The 21,590-nt window shown below is 40.9% G+C and overlaps 1 protein-coding gene across 1 annotated transcript in view; it reads right to left on the bottom strand.

Annotated features, from left to right (window-relative positions):
* The window catches only part of ARL3 (ADP ribosylation factor like GTPase 3), a 37,230-nt gene that overhangs the window by 8,334 nt on the left and 7,306 nt on the right, over positions 1-21,590 (bottom strand). The window contains exons 3-5 of the mRNA XM_042961187.1: positions 17,856-17,972; positions 2,537-2,587; positions 781-966 (exon numbers count right to left, since the gene is read on the bottom strand). Coding sequence (XP_042817121.1) covers positions 781-966; positions 2,537-2,587; positions 17,856-17,972 — 354 coding nt within the window. The remainder of the gene's footprint in view (positions 1-780; positions 967-2,536; positions 2,588-17,855; positions 17,973-21,590) is intronic.

The following is a 21,590-nucleotide window of genomic DNA, read 5'->3' on the forward strand; positions in this document are numbered from 1 at the left end:
CACTGTGTCACTTCCCTGGCAGGTACACCAGATGTTTAAAATGAGGCATGGGGAACATGCTGGGGCTCCAGCATAAAGAAGTAGCCCTGAGTGTCAACTGGCTTGAGGCTGCCTGGTGGGAAGCATCAGAGCTGAAATGGTTTATCATTCTTTGAGGATACAGGCTCTCAGGTATCTGGGATACAACCATTTTCTGCCCTAAATTAATAACAAATGAGGGGGAGACTGCTCTTCTGGTATACGGTTCCTCAGTATAAAGCATGGGGCTTTCTGTCAGCAGAAGCCTCCCGGCGGGAAACCAACCTGAAGTAACAGGAAAGAGACACCAACCCCGCGGGCAGTGGAGATAGCCAACAGAAAAATCAAAACACTTCTAGGATAACTGGTGTGTGTATTGTTGATGGCTGTTACCGCGGGAACACAACTATTTAGCATCCATAATATTAGACACAACATAAACCCCCAACCCAATCATCAAAGAATCCTAGAGTTAGCATCTCCGAAGGTCTTCAGTTCTGACCTCCTACCCAGTGGGGTAGTTTGTCCTGTGTGTGGGTGGTTTATCTGTGGCTTTCCTGGAACAGTTAATGATTATCAGATTGGTTGCTAAGTAAAAAGAACCAAACTCCTCCATGCCCTTCACATCCTGGAGCGGTTCATCTACTAATCGAAAGCTATTTGTTTCAGATCTTTTTCTATCTAGATCAGCCCAACCAGTGAGACAGACCACGCTGGTTGGGTGCCACGTTGCCAGGTAACCAAGCCTTCTGGTAATCTCACCTGAACGCCCTCGCCTGTGAGAGCTGAGCAGGACTGGATCTGCCAGACTCGGTCTCGGATGGTGTGCAGATTCAGTCCTTCTGCAATTTCAGAGGCAGGGGCTGCCGTGAGCAAATCCTGCTTGTTAGCAAAGATGAGCACTGGCACACAACTTAGTTTTTCTTCCTCCAGTAATTCAGCTAGTTCCTGGATCATTTTGGGAATGGATGGGAAGGGAAGGATGAAAACGATGATATTTAACCATGTACTTCTAATTAGAAAAAAAATAAAAGTATTAAGCTGATCAACTAGCAACTTCCAAGGGCAGTGGTTCTCAAACTCGAGGCTGTGGAAAAATTCCCTGGTAGATTCCTGGGCCCACCCCAGAGTAGGTGACTGTGGGATGTTTGAGGTAGGGCTAGGAATCTGCATTTCAATATACTCCCCAGGTGGCTCTGCTATAGGGGATTCAGAGATCATACTTTAAGAAATGCTGTTAAAAAGAAAACACAGGTTGTGGACGGAGATTTAAAATTTACTCAAGCCTATTTTCTGCAAATGACTTTCAATGCGCACACACACACACACACACACACACACACATTTTAAACTGAAAATGACAATGACTTTATAGACTAATTCTGTTTCCTCAATCTCTACCTTCAAAACATGCGTGCATGTGCACCGCACTTCATCAAACCCACATCCTAAAATCCATTTGGCAACATCTCTGATGTTTTGGTTACTGGTTGGGGTCTACACGTATGTTGATTCTGTCTGCAATATGCATAGGAGAGGGTATGTATTTACCTAAGAGGACTCCCCTCTTCCCTATGAAACTCACATTTTAGCTACTTAAGATACTTAGGCTGTCAAAGGGAACTGGAGGGTTCAAGAGGCAGATCATTCTATAACACCCTTTACCCCTAAGCTCATGTTTAGCATTGCTTCACATGAGTGATGACAGAGAAACCATCAAGGTATGGAAAGGAGAGGGGTTGTCTCCAGGAGTCTGGAAAGTTCTCAAACTAATTTTCAGGAAAAAGGAACATAAACATGGGGAGTACTACCTTTGGAAGGCCACCTGTGGTAGTTTAGGACACAGGCCAAGGACTCTGCACAATTCTCTAAAGAGGTCATTCTTCTTCTTGCTCCTTATCAGTATATTCAGTCTCGGTAAAATGGTCTATGCCCGCTGCTTCTCCATTTAAAATTGTGTACACAAATTGCACCGTGTAATCATGTTGACATGTACTTTGCATTTGAAGCCATATTTGGGTTCAAAGCATATCTACTCTTGGCTTGGAAGCAAGGGCAGCTTAGTCTTGGCTTGCATATTTCCTAAGATCCCCTCAAATTTGTCAAAGGTACCCTTGGATCAATTAGGTTGGTATTGAAAACTGTACCCAGAAATGACAAATGAACTGTTCCTCGGGGTTCATTTCTCAGTGGCCTGGGAAGACACTGGAAGAGCTTTTGGGCATGGTGGTAAGGTCCATTTGCTTATATCTTGGTTTATTTAATTTGACTAAAACTCAAAGGCTGTAACCAAAAAATAGTTTAAAGGATTCTCAAGTAATTTCCTTATAGGAAACCTTTTTTTCCTGGTTTTTTTTTTTTTTTTTGCAACTGGTATTTTTGCCTGCTTGCCAGAAAGACTGCCTTGTTTAAACCTCAAAGGTTAAACAACAATACCTTCCTCACTCTCATATATTTACAAGGTAGATTAATGAATACCCAGTTATTTTAAAAATATCTCAACAGAAGAATTATTTACCTGACCCGTCTCTTCAAATCTTTTTCTGTCTGCGCTGTCAATTACATATATCTGTAAAGTAAAAGGAGAAGGTTACTTTAATAAGCAGATATGGAAAAAGACGGGGCACTTTCTGCGGAAGGAGCAAAGAATCCCCAGTCAGTAGATTTCTCATTAGCACAGCATACAGAAACTGAACTGAAAACTCTTACCTCATCTATGCATGCAAAGTAAACTAACAAATTAATTGATTGATTAAATGGGGGTATCCAAAAAATATGTCCAGCTAAGAGATGTCAGGAGAACCAAGCAGGACAAAAACAGCTATGTGTGTTGTGCACTCACTAAACATTCTTGCTTAGATTTACCCTGTTAATTCTTGTTATGACCCTATGAGATCAGTTTCATTATTCTCCCATTTTATACAAAGACAAACATGAGCCCAAAGAAGTTAAGTTCGTTGTTCAAGTTCTATCTGGTACTCAACAAGAGTGGGATTCAAACCCGGACCTACCCGACAGTGAAGTCCACAGGTGCTCTTAAGCACTCTGCTGTTCTGCTTCCCAAAATGTCAGAAAGGGATGGTGTTTTGAGGCATTTACAAGTGCTATAGTCCTGGAACATCATGGCTCTGAAAGGACATCCTGTTGCTGAGGTAGGAGACCCTCTGATCTCCATTCCATCCCCACCTTCTTAGGCTTGCCGGGAGGTTAAGATCAAGTACTGGAAATAGCAAGGGCTTTGTTGGAAGTAAGAGAAGTCTCAAGATTCTCTGTTAAAATGATAAATCCCAAGCTTTTTCTCCCATCACTGAATTTTATTAATTGCATAAATAACATCCTATAATAACAAGGGAAATGAAGACCAAAAAAGAAAAATCATCTATAGTTTTAGAACCCAAACACGTTAATTATTTTAATTTCTTATGAAAGTTCCCTTCTAATTCTTCTTTATCATTAAAAAAAATTAGAGATATAATTTTATAGGCCTTTTTTTCATTAAATGACAAATGTTTTCCCAGTTGCTAATCTTAAAAATTATCAAATTTGCAAATCTTTTTATTTAAAAAGATGTTTATCTATTTATTTTTGAGGGAGGGAGAGAGGGAGGGGCAGAGAGAGAACCCCAAGCAGGCTCCACACTGTCAGCACAGAGTCTGATGTGGGGCTTGAACTCATGAACCGGGAGATTATGACCTGAGCCAGAATCAAGAGTCAGGTGCTTAACTAACTAAGCCACCCAGGTGCCCCTGCAAAAGAATTGTTATTGGGAGCGCCTGGGTGGCTCAGTCAGTTAAACGCCCAACTCTTGGTTTCAGCTCAGGTCATGATCTCATGGTTTGTGAGTTTGAGCCCCATGTCTGGCTCTGTGCTGACAGCACGGAGCCTGCTTGGGGTTCTCTCTCTTCCTCTCTCTCTGCCGGTCCCTGGCTTGCTCTCTCTCTCTCTCTCTCTCCCTCTCTCTCTCCCCAAAAAAAAATAGACATTTAAAAACATTAAAAAAGAATTGTTATTAAACTAATGGTATTAATGGAAACACTCTTTTAAAAGAGAATATTCACCAAAAAGCAACAATAAAAAAACCAATCTGCAAGTCTCACCTTTACCTCCCTTCAGTTACATAAACTGGTACACCGTGATGCACACAGGCGTTTCTGTATGCATGTCCAATTCTGTGCTATTCTAAAAATTCACTCTTTTGAAAGAAAAATTAAAATTCCTTTGCTTAATGCTCTCTCATTTAGAGTAACTAGTGCCAAATATTATAGTGGGAACCAAGTTTCAGCCTTTCCTCTGAAGAATACCCTATTTTTCTACCTATGTGTCTTTCATGGAGAATCACAGGAGAATGAAAGATGGATGTGTTTGGCCTTGGTATTTTTTTTTTTTTTTTTTTTTTTTGCAGCCTTATTGTTGTTGTTAATATTACTCTGACTCAATGTCAATATATGCATTAATGGGTTCCGCACACCACAGATACCCCAGATTTGATACTGACTGATAAGTAAGCATGTAGAACATGGTGGTAGCTTTGTTTTTCTCCTGGAGGGGTGGGCATTTTTAAAGTAGCAGGCGTTGAAGGGGCGCCTGGGTGGCTCAGTCAGTTAAGCGTCCGACTTTGGCTCAGGTCATGATCTTATGGCTCATTGAGTTCGAGCCTGCTTTGGATTCTGTGTCTCCCCATCTCTCTGCCCCTTCCCCCCCCCACCCCCCAAATCACACTCTGTCTCTCCCTCTCTCAAAAATAAACATTTAAAAAATGTTTTTGAAAAGGAGGCGTTGTATAAACATAGATGCGGAAAGAAGGAATGCAGTAGGAGAGTAAACCTCAATATAGAGTTGATTGGAGTTAGTTGGGGGTCTACAGGCGATTAGGATGGTCTTCACTCAGGCAACAGTGCCAGGGAGGGAAGAGGGGTCAGGTGATTGCTGGGAGGGGGTTTTGGGCTCAGAGGGCTGCCCAAAGGCAGGAAGCAGGTCATTGGGCAAGAAAGAAATTATAAAGTAGGAAAAACTCTGCTTGGGAGCAAAGGGTGTAAGAAGGTAAGAGTGGAAAGAGGAGGCTGAGACAAGGCTGAGAAGACAAAGACACAGTTAGGAAATTGATGTCTGACATGATGAAAAACAGGCAGTTGGAGAGAAGTGAGGACGGGAAAGGTGGTTTAAATCACACACAAGAAAGATTACCAAATACCAGAGTCTGAAGGTGAATGAAAGGCATTTTTAACTTAAAATTGCTAAATTACTTGCTATTTATTGCTTTGACGTGAAATTTCACAGGAAACATTTTCATTAAACGATACAAAAGGAGGAGGCTCCTGGTGGGCTCAGTTGGTGGAGTCTGTGACTCCTGATCTCTCTCTGGGTCATGAGTTTGAGGCCTACGTTAGGGGTAGAGATTACTTAAAAAAAAATTCCAAAGGAAAATTTTACTCAACTACTCATAAATTCTATCATTTAGTATGTTTCCCACATAACTTACAAAATTTGAAAATTACTACACAGTAATTCCTGGAGTCTATAAAATAACTGCCGAATTTATTAAAAGGGCCAAGTAAAAAGTCATTAGCACAAGCCAGTTTTTGGTGATCCCACAAATCTGTTTTTTCTGCAGTTCTCCCTGTCACCTCCCTTCCCCAGTGCTGTCCAGTGTCTTCATGGGAGTATCTGTTTTCTTCTGGTCAATAGCTAAGGATAAGGGTAGCCTTCTATCTTTTTTTTTTTTTTTTTAAGTAGCTGTTAATCTAGTCATGTAAAAAAAAAAAGTTTTTAGAAACTTTTTAATCCAAAGGGTGCCTGGATGGCTCAGTCGGTTAAGTGTATGACTCTTGGTTTCACTTCAGGTCATGATCTCAGGGTTTGGGAGATTGAGCCCTGCATCGGGCTCAGTGCTGACAGCTCAGAGTCTGGGACTCTTTCTCTCTCTCTCTGCTCCTCCCCTGCTCACTCTCTCTCTCTCAAAATAAATAAATAGGGGCGCCTGGGTGGCTCAGTTGGTTAAGCGTCAAACTTTAGCTCCGGTCATGATCTCATAGTTTGTGGATTGGAGCCCGGCGTCCGGCTCTGTGCTGACAGCTCACAGCCTGGAGCCTGCTTTGGATTCTGTCTCCCTCTCTCTCTGTCCCTCCCCCACTCATGCTCTCTCTCTCTCTCTCTCTCTCTCTCTCAAAAATAAATAAACATTAATAAATAAATAAACCTTAAAAAAAAAAGAAAGTTTTTAATCCCAAAACAAACTACTACTAAAAAAAAATACTCTTAAAGTATCAGGGAAAGTTAAATGTTTATAGTGCTCCTGACTGATCTTAAAACCTTCAAAAGTCAAGTTTCATAAAGCTATTCTAAAATCAAGTTACTGGTATCATGGTACTCAGAATGATGCTTTAGGTAAAGCAAGGCCAATTCATATCTTCTTTGGCAATTGTTTTGAATTTTTTATTTGGTTGTGGGAGGAAGAGCTAGAGAAAAAGATTTTTTCTTGATGGAAGGTCAACCAACTCTATCAAGAGACTAGTTAGTTATCTAGCATGGGAAGGGAGAAGCTCTTTGTTTCTCCTCTTGCTTCTGGTCCTCCTCCCTCCTGCTGCCACCTCTTGGCCATTTTACTGGTCCTAAGTATTTCTCAAGAGGGGTAAGCAGAGATGAAGGGAGATGACATTAACGAGTGGGATTTTTATGTTAGCTCCAGCAAAAGTCTAAGAGGAAGCTGAAATTGACAAGTAAGGTTTTTGGGTAATGCGGTTTTTGATTATTTGTGCTCTAGTAGTATGATTGATGCTCAGGTGTGAGTGATATCATGGAAATAATGCAAGAGACCGTTTGAGATCCATCTCACTTAATGCCTCTACTCTGGATATGGAAACGATGACACTTGCTTTGTTTATATTGTTACATTTGAACAAAAAACCGGTAATAAAGTAAATGGAGTTTAGTAGTAATAGTACCATATCTGAAAAAATTTGTGTATTTTCTAATCTGTCAAAAAGCTGTTATTTTCTGGCCCAAGAGAAATGGAAGACTTTCTATCCCCTCCCTTTTATGATCCCTCAAGTTTTGTTTCCTAGTCACTCTCCCTAAATTATTAAAGCTGAAGTCAGCTGTTGTCAATATCATTTTCCCTGAGAATAACCGGCATTTTTAGGAGTTTCCCTGACTCTTTCAAACCTCTAGAGAACCAATGAATGTTTAAAAGTGGGGTTTGTCAATCTTTTCCTACAAGGAGTCAGGTGGTAAATATTTTAGGCTTTGTGGCCTATACAATCTCTTTCATAAGTACTGAACTTTGTTATTGTAGTGTAGAAGCAACCATTAAAAAATCTAAACAAGTGGACGTGGTTGTGTCCCAATAGTACTTTATTTATGGACACTGAACTTGAAATTTCATATTATTTTCACATGTCGTGAAATCTTCTTTTTTCAATTTTTTCCCCCAACCATTTAAAAATGTAAAAACCGGGGCGCCTGGGTGGCTCAGTTGGTTGCGCATCCGACTTCGGCTCAGGTCATGGTCTCAGTTTGTGAGTTTGAGCCCTGCGTCGGGCTCTGTGCTGATGGCTCAGAAGCCTGGAGCCTGCTTCAGATTCTGTGTCTCCCTCTCTCTCTGCCCCTTCCCCGCTCATGCTCTGTCTCTGTCTCTCAAAAATGAATAAACGTTAGAAAAAAAAATAAAAAATAAAATAAAAATAAAAAATAAAAATGTAAAAACTATTCTTTGCTCACAGGCTACATAACAATAGGAGGTAGTCTGGATCAGTTTGTCAGACACCTGCTCCAAAGTAAGAATTTCTTATTGCACTCTAGAGATAAAAGAATTAACCAGGCAACTAAATGTGTCAAGCTTCAACCCTGCTCTTCTAGGCAGTATGGAGGCTAGGGTAATAGGTCTTTTCAACTAACAATGAATAACTATTAAATACAGACAAACTAATATAACCCATCAACCACTGCCACTCCAAACTGCTTATGAAACTGGCAGACAGGGCTGAGTCACCGGCCTTAGACTCTAACCCTGGGGACTCAGCTGCTCCCCCAGACTTGTTTAATCTCAAACAGCACTGGAAAATAATGAAAGGTTAACTCGGAATCCAAAACACTGTCTGGAATTGGCAGTCTAAGGTGGCTGGAGAAAGCTCCTCTGGGGCAGCTCTGAACTGACTTTTACTGGATTGTACGATAATTCCTGGGCACTCTCGGCTAATAAGAAGTGTGGAATCCTGGGTCATGTTACAAATACCTTGCAGTCTACCCTCAAGGTGTTAGAGCTTGTGATTTAAAATTACCCTGATCTGTGGAGCAGAAAGTTTTAGGGGCCTCCTTATGGAGCCTCACGGTCATTAATGTCCTTATATATTGCTCTTATTTGGGTATTTCTTTCAAAGTACCTAATCTATATGGAAACCAATTTGACAATAAATTTCATATATTAAAAAAAAATAAATAAAACAAACAAACAAAAAACAAACAAACAAACAAAAAAACCAAAGTACCTAATATAGCAGATGAACAAACTGAACTGCTATTTTTCTCAGCCATCTGCTTTTTCCTAATAGCTCTCCCCACCACCAATTTTATTGAGGTATAACTGGCATAGAGCACTGTACAAGTTGAAGGTGTACAGCATAGTGATTTGACTTGAGGGGCGCCTGGGTGGCTCAGTTGGTTAAGCGTCCAACTTCAGCTCAGGTCATGATATCACACAGTCCATGGATTCAAGCCCCACATCCGGCTCTGTGCTGACAGCTCACAGCCTGGAGCCTGTTTCGGATTTGTGTCTCCCTCTCTCTCTGCCCCTCCCCTGCTCATGCTCTGTCTCTCTCAAAAATAAATAAACATAAAAAAAATGATTCGACTTGAATCTACAGTTTCACTGATTCACTTTAATTTTTAAGCAGTTTTTATTTATAGTATTGGATAGATGGCACGTATAGTTCCATGTACCCCACCTCACCTCAACTCCCTCCTCCAGCCTCCCCTAGTAACATCTTGCATTAGTGTGGTGGCACATTTGTCACAGTTCATGAACCAATATTGATATATCAGGTTCATTCTCTGTTTTAAAGTTCTATGGGTTTCAACTGACCCATAATAACATGTAAACACCTTACAGTTTCATAGAGAATAGTTATTCTAAAAACCCTCTGTATGTTGCCTACTCATCCATCCCTCCGCTCCCCCCTCCCCCACCCCAGGGAGTTGGCAACCACTAATCTTTTACTTGTAGAGATTTTTACTAATTTCTATAGTTTGCCTTTTAAAAAATGTCATATCGTTGAAAACAGTATGTATCTTTTTCAGATTGACTTTCACTTAGCAGTATGCATTTAAGTTTCCTCCATGTCTTTTTGTGGCTTGATAGGTTATCAAAATTTTTTTTTTAAATAAATATTTTTTTCATTTCTTTTTATCAAGAAATAGCATCCTATTATATAGATGTACCACAGTTTGTTTATTCATTCACCTACCGCAGGACATCTCAGTTGCTTCCAATTTTTGGTAATTATGAATGAAGTAATAAATAAGTATTCATGTGCCAGATTTTGTGTGGATATAAGTTTTCATCTAATTAGTTAGATTCCTTGAAGAGTGACTGCTGGATCACAGAGTTTGGTAAGACTATATTTAGCTTTGTAAGAAACTGCAAACTGGCTTCCAAAGTGGTTATACCATTTTGCATTCCTACCAGCAATGAATAGGACTTCCTTCATCCTTGTCAGCATTTGGTATTGTCAGTTTTTTGGATTTTAGGCTTTCTAGTAGATATGTAGTGGCATTTCAACGTTTTAATTTTCAGGTCCCTAAGATGTTGAACATCTTTTCGTATGCTTATCTGTGTATCTTCCATGGTGAGGTGTCTGTTCAGATCTTTTGCCCATTTTTAATTCGGTTGTTTGTTTTCTTATTGTTGAGTTGTAAGAGTTCTTTTTGTATTTTAGATATAAGTACTTTATCAGATATGTGCTTTACAAATATTTTCCCTTAGCCTGTGGCTTGTCTCTTCATTTTCTTAACAGTGTCTTTCTTTTTTCTTTTATTTTCTTCTCTTTCTTTTCTTTTTTTAGAGAGAGAGAGAAAGAGGGCACAAGTGAGCAAGGGGTAGAGAGAGGATCTCAGGAAGGGGTGAGAGAGAAAGAAGTGGGGCTCACCCAAAGTTGGGCTCATATTCACCCGAAGCAGGGCTCGAGCTCACCCCACGTGGGACTCAAACTCACGAACTGTGAGATCATGACCTGAGCTGAAGTCAGATGTTTAATGAAAGAACCACACAGGTACCCACAGTGTCTTTCTCAGAGCAGAAGTTTTAAATTCTAATAAAGTATATCTTACAAATTTTTGCTTCACGGATTGTGCTTTTGGTACTATACCTAAAACCTTATTACCAAACCCAGGCTATCTAGATTTTTCTCCTGTATTATCTTCTAGAAATATTTTAGTTTTAGGTTTTATATTTAGGTCTAAGATCCATTTTGAGTTAATTTTTTAAAAAAATTTTTAACGTTTATTTATTTTTGAGAGACAGAGAGAGACAGTGTGAGCAGGGGAGGGGCAGAGAAAGAGGGACACAGAATCTGAAGCAGGCTCCAGGCTCTGAGCTGTCAGCACAGAGCCCGACATGGGGCTCGAACTCACGAACCATGAGATCATGCCCTGAGCCAAAGCCAGACGTTTAACTGACTGAGCCACCCAGGCGCCCCAATTTTTTTTAAGTTTATTTTTTGAGAGAGAGTGCACGCGCACACACACACACACACACACACACACACACGCAAGTGAGGGAGGGACAGAGAGAGAAGGAGACCAAGGATCTGAATTGGGCTCCATGCTGACAGCAGAGATAGTTTGTCATTCTAAAAATCCTTGAACCCATGAACTGCGAGATCATGACCTGAGCCAAAATTAGATGCCTAAATGATTGAGCCACCCAAGCGCCCCTTGAGTTAATGGATGTCCCACTGTTCTAGTATCATTTGCTAAAAAGACTGTCCTTCCTTTGATGAATTGTCTTGCTCCTTTGCCAAAGATCAGTTGACAGTATTCCCGTGGGTTTATTTCTGAGCTCTCTATCCTGTTCTGTTGATCAATTTATTCTTTCTCTAATACATGCTGTCTTGATTACTGTAGCTTTATAGTAAGTCTTGAAGCCAGGTAGTCAGTCTTCCAACTTTGTTCTTCTTTAGTATTGTATTCTTTTGCCTTTGCATATACACGTAATCAATTTGCCAAATCCACAAAATAGCTCACGTGGATTTTGCCTGAGATTGTGCTGAATCTATAGGTGATCTATCTAATCTATATAACAAATTGGGTGGATTTGACATTTTAGCAATATTGAGTCTTCCAGTCCATGAGCATGAAATATCTCCTTATTTGTTTAGATCTTCCTTTTTTTTTTTAATATTTATTTTGAGAGAGAGAAAGAGACTGGCATGTGTGTGCACACATGAGTGCAACCAGGGGAGAGAGAGAGAGGGAGGGAGAGAGAGACAGAGAGAGAAAATCCCAAGTAGACTTCACACTTTCACACTATCAGTGCAGAGCCTGCTGCAGGACTCAATCTCATGAACCCTAAGATTTAAAAAAAAAATTTTAATGTTTATTTATTTTAGAGAGAGACAGCGAGCATGACAGGAGGGGCAGAGAGAGAGGGAGACACAGAATTGGAAGCAGGCTCCAGGTTCTAAGCTGTCAGCACAGAGTCCAATGTGGGACTCAAACTCACTAACTGAGAGATCATGACCTAAGCCGAAGCTGGACGCCCAACCCACTGAGCCACCCAGGCACTCCTTTAACTTTTTTTTTTTTTAACATTTATTTATTTTTGAGAGACAGAGGGACAGAGCACGAGTGGGGGAGGGGCAGAGAGAGAGAAAAACACATAATCCAAAGCAGACTCCAGGCTATAAGCTGTCAGCATGGAGCCTGATGTGGGCCTTGAACCCACAAACTGTGAGATCATGACCTGAGCCGAGGTTGGATGCTTAACCAACTGAGCCACTTTGGCACCCCCGAACCCTGGGATCTTGACCTGAGCCAAAATCAAGAGTCGGACACTAAACCGACTGAGCCACCCAGGTGCCCCTAGATCTTCTTTGATTTGTTAGTTTTGTAGTCTTCTTCATACAGATTCTGTATATATTTTGTTATATATAAGCCTAAGCATTTCTTTTTTGGGGGTGTTAATATAAATGGCATTTTTCTTTTCATTTTAAATGCCAATTGTTCAATGCTGGTATAAAGGAAAGCAATGGACTTTTGTGTATTAACCTTATATCCTGCAAACTGCAACTTATTTCAGGAGTTTCCTTGTTGATTTTGGGATTTGAAATACTTTCAATGATCAGTTTTTCTAACATGTAGCTGCATATCACAATTTAGAGACTGATCTTTTAAATTTATATTTCAAGTATTTGTGAGTAATATATGATGGCTTGGATTTGTTTTAAAACACTTAAAAAAGTAGGGGGAATTGGTGGAGGGGGAGATGAAACAAGATTGCCAAAAATGAAAGTAAGGAAGCTAGGTAATGGGTAGGCATACGATGGTTTGTTATACTATTTTCTTGACATTTGCATAAATTTGGAAATTTCTAAAATTAAAAAATTATATGTTAAGAATGGACACAGGGGACCTGGGTGGCTCAGTCAGTTAGGCGTCTGACTCTTTTTTTCTTCCTAAATGTTCATTTTTGAGAAAGAGAGCACGCAAGAGTGGGGATGGGGTGGGCACAGAAAGAGAGGGGAACAGAGGATCTGAAGCAGGCCCTGTGCTGACAGCAGCAAGCCCGATGCGGGGCTTGAACTCGTGAGATCATGACCTGAGCCAAAGCCGGATGCTTAAATGACTGAGCCACCCAAGTGCCCCAAACTTCCGACTCTTGATTTCAGCTCACTTCAGGACAGAATCTCACAGTTCAGGGGACTGAGCCCCGAGTCGGGCTCTGAGCTGACAGTGCAGAGCTTGCTTGGGATTCTCTCTGCCCCTCCCCTGCGTGTTCTCTTTCTCTCTCTCAAAACAAATAAATAAACTTAAAAAAAAAAAAAAAAAGAATGGGCACATTATTTGAGATTACAGGTTTCTTTCTATAATAAATGGAAATTTTTCCTTTTCTCATAATTCTCTTCTATTCTCCTAGAAGGTATATAATATATTTTGGAGGAATAACTGGATAGATGGATAAACAGATAGATGCATATATCTCATCTTTTTCTTCTCATCCATTATTTTTTTATTTTTTAAAGGAATGAACAGTTGTTTTTTTAATTAAAAATTATTTTTTATTTATTAAAAAATATTTAAAAAATTTTAAAATATTTATTTTTGAGAGATACTGAGAGACACAGCACAAGTGGGGGAGGGGAAGAGAGAGAGCGGGAGACACAGAATCTGGAGCAGACTCCAGGCTCTGAGCTGTCAGCACAGCACAAACCATGAGATCATGACCTGAGCTGAAGTTGGACGCTTAACCAACTGAGCCACCAAAGCGCCCCTATTAAAAAATTTTAACTTTATATATTTTGAGAGAGACAGAGACAACATGAGTGGGGGGAGGGGCAGAGAGAGAAAGAGAGAGAATCCCAAGCAGGCTCCCTGCTGCCAGTGCAGAGCCTGATGTGGGGCTTGAACTCACAAAACTATGAGATCACGACCTGAGCCGAAATCAAGAGTCGGGTGCTTAACTGACAGAGCCACCCAGGCAACCCCCCCATTTTTTTTTTTTTTTTTTTTTTTTTTAATTTTAGAGAGAGTGAGTGCGAGAGGGAGAGAGGGGCAAAGGGAAACAGAAAGAATCTTAAGCAAGCTCTATGCTCAGTGCAGAGCCGATGCAGGTTGGATCCCATGACCCTGGGATCACAACAACCTGAGCCAAAATTAAGAGTCAGACAGTCAACTGACTAAGCCACTCAGGCACCCCTTAGTTATTTAATTTTTAAATGTTTATTTATTTTGAGAGAGCATGCATGGGCGTGGGAGGGGCAGAGAGAGAGGGAGAGACAGAATCCCAAGCAGGCTTCAAACTGTCAGTACAGAGCCCGATAAGAAGCTCAATCTCATGACCCGTGAGATCGTGATCTGAGCTGAAATCGAGAGTCAGACACTTAACCGACTGAGCCACCCACGCACCCCTCTCCTCATCCATTTAAACCTCTAACCTGGCACTAGGTATATACTTGAACTTACCTTCACTGAGGGCCAGAAATAAGAGAAGGCTGTGGGATGCCTATGTCAGTACCTCATGTGTTTATTGATTTGATGATAGCACAATTTTATATTTTGGTATTATTCTCCATTTAAGAATTGTGGGGAGTAAATGAATTCACTACTTCTCATAAACCCCTCCTGAAGTAAATGTTCTACCTATTTTATAGAAGGAATTAACAAGCCCTTGAACTTAACCACAATGATGCAGAATCAGAGAACCTCAGAGTTGGAAGTGAATTTAGAAGTTATATAATTCTATATTATACCTAATGTCAGAATCCATCTGTAACAGTTGTCCATTTCATTTGGCACTTTTCTAAGCACTTGGGATACAACAGTTTGGGAGGAAAAGCAAGGTCCCTGTCTTTGTGGACATTACGTTCCAGGAGGGAGAAGGGTAATAAATAAAAACATGTCTGATACTGACAGGTCTAATCGAAGAGAAAAAAAAAAGAGAGAAAAATTATAGTGCCAGAAGGGTAGGGATAGGAGTCATAATTTTAAATATAGTAATCAGAGAAAGTCTCAGTGGTAAAAGTGACATGTGAGCAGAGACTTGAAGGAGGTAAGGGAAGAAGCCATGAGGATATCTAAGGGGAAAGAATCCTAGCACTGCAAATAGCAATGATCAAGGCCCTGAGGTGGGAGTATGCCAGTGTTCCAGGAACAGCAAGCAGGCCCGTGTGGCTGGCACCAAGCTAGAGAGGGGAAAGATGAGACAGGTAAGACAAACCAGAAGGTAGGGGGCCTTGTAGGCCATTGTAAGGCCACTGGCTTTATTGTGACTTTGGGAAGCTTATGTTTGAATGGGATCACTATAGATACAGCATTGAGAAGAGACTTGAGGGAGGAAAGGCAGAAGCAAGGAGACTAGTGGGGATGACACTGCAGTAATCAATGCATGGTAGCAGGGGGATGGAAAGGAGTGGCTGGATTCTAGAAATATTCTGAAGTAGAACTGACAGGACTGGCTGATAGGTCAGAGGTGGGGGGTGAGAAGAAAAGGAGCCAAGGATGACTCCAATGATTTTGGATGAACGGAATTGTCATTTACTGAGAAGACTGTAGAAGAAGCAGGTTTGGGGAGGGGTGGATGGAGATTGGAATTTGGTTTCGGACCTATTCAGGTTGAAGAGGCTTACTGGCCACTGAAGTGGAAATACCAAACAGGCAGCTGGCTACATATGAAACTGAGGTTCAAGCGAGAGTTTCCAGCTGGAGATAATACATTGGGATTCACCAGCTTGTAGGTGGTAACTAATACCTTAAATTTGGATGAGATCACTTAAGCCACAACTTAGAGAAGAAAAGCAAAGGCTGAATTCTAGAGCCCTCCAACATTTGCAGGTTGGGAAACAAGGGGAAAAAAAGCAATGGAGACTGAGGAAGAGTAGCCAGTGAGACAGGAGGAAAATCCAAGATAGAATGGTTTTCTGGAAAACAGGGGAAGATAAAGTTTCAAGGACAGCATGACCGACTTCATTAACTGTGCAGATACATCAAGTAAGAGGAGGATGGAAAACCTTAGCAACGTGGATTCTTGGTGAGCTTGAATGGAGGGTTCAAGAGAGAATGGGAGGAGGAAGTGAGGACAGAGAACTCAAAAAACTCTTTTTTTTTTTTTTAAAATTTTTTTTAATGTTTATTTATTTTTGAGACAGAGAGAGACAGAGCATGAACGGGGGAGGGGCAGAGAGAGAGGGAGACACAGAATCAGAAGCAGGCTCCAGGCTCTGAGCCATCAGCCCAGAGCCCGACGCAGGGCTCGAACTCACGGACCGCGAGATCGTGACCTGAGCTGAAGTCGGATGCTCGACCGACTGCACCACCCAGGCGCCCCTCAAAAAACTCTTTAACAGAGTTTTGTTTTAAAAAGAGGCTGAGGGGCACACCTGGGTGACTCAGACAGTTAAGTGTACAACTCTTGATCTCAGTTCAGGTCTTTTTTTTTTTTAATGTATTTTATGTATTTATTTCTGTTTGTTTATTTGGAGAGTGTGTGTGTGCAAGTGGGGGAGGGGAAGAGAGAGGGAGAGAGAGAATTCCAAGCTGGCTCTGCACTGTCAGCATGGAGCCTGATGTGGGGCTTGAGCTCATGAGCCAAGAGATCATGACCTGAGCCAAAGTTGGACGCTTAAGTGACTGAGCCACCCAGGTGCCCCAACTCAGGTCTTGATCTCAGGCTCATGAGTTCAAGCCTCACACTGGGCTCCACCCTGGGTGTGAAGCCTACTTGAAAAAGTAAATAAAAATAGAGGCTGAGGACTAGGACTAGGACTAGATGGGATACACGGTCAGGACAAGAGTTTTTTGTTTCTAAACAAGAGAAACCATAGGCTGCGTGCATGCCGAAAGAATGATCCAGTAGAAAGGCACTTAGGAAGCAGAAGCAGAGAGTGAAGTTATTTGAGATGTGGGATGACGTCTATTGGTAATGAATGAACACACCAGCATGGCTGTTCCTTGTCTATAGGCAGAATTGTAGTAAATTCAAACTTTTCATTAGAGTTTAATGAAAAGAATGTGCAATTTATTTTCCTATGCAAGTTCACGAGACCCCATTGTTTTAGGTTATGATCGTGACAGCGAGTAGCTGAGGTCGGGTGGGTGAGAAAATCCCTGAAGGGGAGGTGAAGGAACGGAGAAGCTGAGGTGTTGGAGAAATCAAGTATGTGGATAGTGAAATCTCCAGGATTCTGAAATGGTAGTCCTGTGGAACGTGACAGTGAGCTGGGAGCTAAAATCTCAGCCCCTTCCTGAATGCTGCCTGAGCCAGGAATCTCCAATGCATGAGTCAACTGCTTCTACTTCTGGACGGTTAAAATGATAGACTTTTTCCTTATTCTGAGTTAAACTCTACCACCTAATACTTCCCAAATTGCTCCTTACCCAGTCCTCTAGAACTATTCATGATGAAGCTAATCTCTCTGACTTGATAGCTCTTAAAGCAACTGAAAAAACAGTTCCAAGTTTCTTTTCTAGAAAGAACATCTGTCTCTCAACCATTCCCTATGCATCATTATTTCCAGGACTTCCACCATCTTGGTTGCCTCTTTGGGATACTCTTACTTGTTGATTTCTTTGGGATAGTGGAGTCAGTGGCATGATCTTCTGATTTCCCTTCTGCTCTTCAAATCACTATGGTAATTAATAAATATTTTGCCAAGGTGAATGTGGGTACAACGTTGTCACTGAGCAAAAACAAAACTCTTCTACAAGTTATACAAAGATGTTTCTTTTGGGATGCCTGGGTGACTCAGTCAGTTGAGCGTCTGACTTCAGCTCAGGTCATGATCTTGCAGATGGTGAGTTTGAGCCCCATGTCAGGCTATGTGCTGACGGCTCAGAGCCTGGAGCCTGCTTTGGATTCTGTGTCTCCCTCTCTCTCTGCCCCTCCCCTATTTGTGCTCTGTCTCTCTCTCTCAAAAATAAATAAACATTAAAACAACAACAACAACAACAAAAGATGTTTCTCTCTCACAATTTGCAGCCTCCTGCTAGTCCTAAATTCATAGTGACTAATGTTATGGCAATGGAAGTACTAACAAGAAAGAACATTAATATTATGTTAATATTAGCAATGTTAATATTCCTAACACACTGCAGAAAAGACTATGAATTAATGCCTCAGAAGGAGTACTTACAAGAATATCAGTATTTTCAAAATAATTCCTCCAGTATGGTCTGATTTTTCGCTGTCCACCAATGTCCCATACATTCAGTTTAAAACCTTGTGATTGTACACTTTTGATGTTAAAACCCTGAAACAGGCAAAAACACCAAGCTTTATTAAGCTTTGAGGTCATAATTCCAACAAAGTTACATTTAACAGCTATGTTATTTATTAATTATTATGTACTCTGGCAGATATGATACTGGTAATATTGAAAATAGTCTGTTATGATAAGGAAAAAAGAAATGTGTTTTTACATGCTTACTTCATTCAGGTTTTGGAGTCAGTATTAATGTCATGGCTAACGTGGCGCTTTCTCTAGTAAGTGCCCATAAATGTGCACACGCGCACAACACACACACCTGTGAGGACACCTGGGAATGAGAATAGCTTTGATAATCAACACAGCCACACTTCCTGATGGATCCTCAAGATGGTAACATTTAATAGAACATTACATTTAACTACCAAAAAACAGAAGCTGAATCTGAACACAGAACAGAACAGATTCTTAAAGTTTCAAAAAAGGCAAGAGTTGGGGCGCCTGGGTGGCTCAGTCGGCTGAACGTCTGACTTCAGCTCAGGCCATCACCTCGCGGTCCGTGAGTTCGAGTCCCACGTTGGGCTCTGTATTGACAGCTCAGAGTCTGGAGCCTGCTTCCGATTCTGTGTCTCCCTCGCTCTCTGTCCCTCCCCCACTCACACTCGGTCTCTCAAAAATGAATGTTAAAGAAAAAAAAAAGCAAGAGCTACAATCTGCAATTCAGGATTCTTTCAAAAATTTCCTCATATGGATTAATCAGAAAAAGGAAGGAACTGAAGTCAGAACACTATGGGAGAAGCTGGTTTGTGACTGGAGTATTAACTCAGCGAGGCAGGGATGGCCTGCTGGAACAGCATGTTCAGACTCTGAAGTGGAGCCCTCAGTTACAGGCAGTGATGAAAATAAACAAGCAGGCATTTGAAACTATTCTTTAATAAGCATCTCTGATGAACTCAAAAAGAAAGTATTCATTTTCAGGACAGTGACTCAAGGTGGAACTTTGAGGAAGGTGAGCAAATCAGAGGCAGGTGGAACTGTGAGCTGGGAGTTAGCATGCGGAGAAACAAATTAACAAGACCTTTGGGGTTCGGAGAGAAGGCATTTCATGAGCAATAATTAAAAAATAAATCTTTGAGAATGATATAGTGAAATCAGGACTTAAAAAATCCAATCAACAGCTTGCTACCACAGAAGTGCCATTTCATCCAGGATAACTGGAGTCAAGCGGGCCTGGGGATGCCTCCATAAACATTTGCCTCATCTGGCAGCTTGCCAACACTACTGCCTAGCACAGAAGGACAAGGCACAGTGTGACAGCACAGGAACACTGCCACCCAGTTTCCACCGAGGATAAACAGTCACTAGAGGATACCTGGGAGGAGGCGGACTACAGCTCCTGTAAGAAGCCAAGGACCGAATAAATTAGAAGTTTAAGAACTCCAAAGGGAAGTGGCTTAAGCTTATTGTAAAAGGCAGCTTCATTCGCAACTCATTGATAAAGCCACTTTTGTGTACTTAAAAATTGGACACTTAACTACAATAGTAAGTGTCAAAGCCAGTAACGTGAAATCTTTCTGGAATGAAGCAGGCGATAAATAAGAGAAATTCCTGGAATCTGACCATATATATCAACTACCTTAACATTCTATAAGTTATCAAAAGGAAAAAAATTCTGTAAGTTGTCAGACCCAACAAGTCTACCAAGAAATTATTCTAAGGAAATAATAATGTATGGGTACAAACCTTTAGAGATGGGTATTACTAAGTATTTACATATATATCAACGTAGAAAGATGTTCAAGATGCATTATTCAGTGAAAATGATATGGTATATTCTCTATGAGTCATTTTATTTTTTATTCTGAGAATTTATTTTATTTTTTAAAGTTTATTTATTTTGAGAGGGAGAGAGAGAATCCCAAGCAGGCTCCACACTATCAGCCCAGAGCCTGATGTGGGGCTTGAACTCACCAACTGCAAGATCATGACCTGAGCCAAAGCTGGATGATTAACTGACTAAGCCACCCAGGCGCCCCAAGATTTTATTCTTAAGTAATCTTTACACCCAACACGGGGCTCAAACCTGCAACCTTGAACTCAAGAGTCGTACACTCTACCGACCGAGCCAGTCAGGCACCCTATTTTTTATTTTAAATATACCCATCATAGGGGGCCTGGCTAGCTCAGTCGGTACACAGTGTAACTCTTGATCTCAGAGTTGTAAGTTCAAGCCCCATGTTGGGTGTAGAGATTACTTAGAAATAAAATCTTTATTTTTTATATTTTTTTTAATGTTTATTTTTGAGAGAGAGAGTGTATGTGTGTGTGAGCACAGGAGGGACAGAGAGAGAGAGAGAGACAGAGGATCCAAAGCTAACAGCAGGGAGCCCAGTGTGGGGCTTGACTCACGAACCATGAGATCATGACCTGAGCCACAGTCTGATACTTAACAAACTGAGCCACCCAGGTGCCCCCAAAATAAAATCTTTAAATACACCCATCACATACATGCACAGAAAAAAAACCTGAATGGATACATTCCTAAATGTTAACAGTGGTTATGTCTGGGCATTGTAGATGATTTCTAGTTTCACAATTTTATTTACTTATCGTTTGTAAATTTACTATAATGAGCAGCTATTGCTTTTTCTGATATTAAACAAAAACACAACAAAAGCTTGTTTTTAAAGAATAAATATGAAACCTCGACATCATATAATAACAAAATCACCTATAACGCATCAAATAAAGCCTGAAAGTTAGAATTGGAACTTTTGAGGCCAATTCTAACTTAAGAGTTCATTTCCATGTTCACAGTGTGGACGTTCTCATTTTAGTGGTACTCTTAGGAGATACAGCCTACTTTTCTAATACTCAATTAAAAAGAAAAAACCCTAGACTTTTCTTTTTCTGGCAGAAATCCTGACACACTAATATGTGTTTTCAGCCCTTCTAGGCTAGACTACTGTAATTTGCTCCTCCTTAGGCTATACATTAAATTTGTTCGGAAGCTGTAAAATTGCTCATTTGGTAGCAATTGAAGTGACTTTTCTGCAAAAAGTTGCAGATCAGTAAGCCTCACAAGCTGTGAAGTACACACATTGGCACAGCCATTCAAAGCTGACACCAAACTCGTATCACAGTACAGTGATGGAAAATGCTAAAAAAAACCTCTGGTTTTCCTAAAACCTCTAAGGCTCATGCACTTTAAAGTGACTAAGACCAACGGGGCTGTCCTCTAGTTAGGAAGCCCAACGAGTTGGCCAAAGGTCAAGCTTTCTCATGATTTCCTACGGGGAAGGAGGTCTAAAGAAACAGCTCTAAAGAAGGAGGGCTGTTACACTTAGTTAGCATTTGTCTTTCAACTTCCACACTGGAAGCACCACTGTTGTATTTTGCTTGCTCAGCCTTAGGAAACAGGCTGGATTAAAAAATACAGGTAATTAAAAAAAAATTTTTTTTAATGTTTATTTTTGAGAGAGAAAGAGAGACAGAATGTGAATGGGGGAGGAGCATAGGGAGAGGGAGACACAGAATCTGAAATAGGCTCCAGGCTCTGAGCTGTCAGCACAGAGACCGACATGGGGCTTGAACTCAGGACCTAGATCATGACCTAGGCCAAAGTCGAACACTTAACCAACTGAGCCACCCAGGCATCCCCAG

Source organism: Panthera tigris, chromosome D2 (assembly GCF_018350195.1).
Source record: "Panthera tigris isolate Pti1 chromosome D2, P.tigris_Pti1_mat1.1, whole genome shotgun sequence".
Lineage (NCBI taxonomy): Eukaryota > Metazoa > Chordata > Mammalia > Carnivora > Felidae > Panthera > Panthera tigris.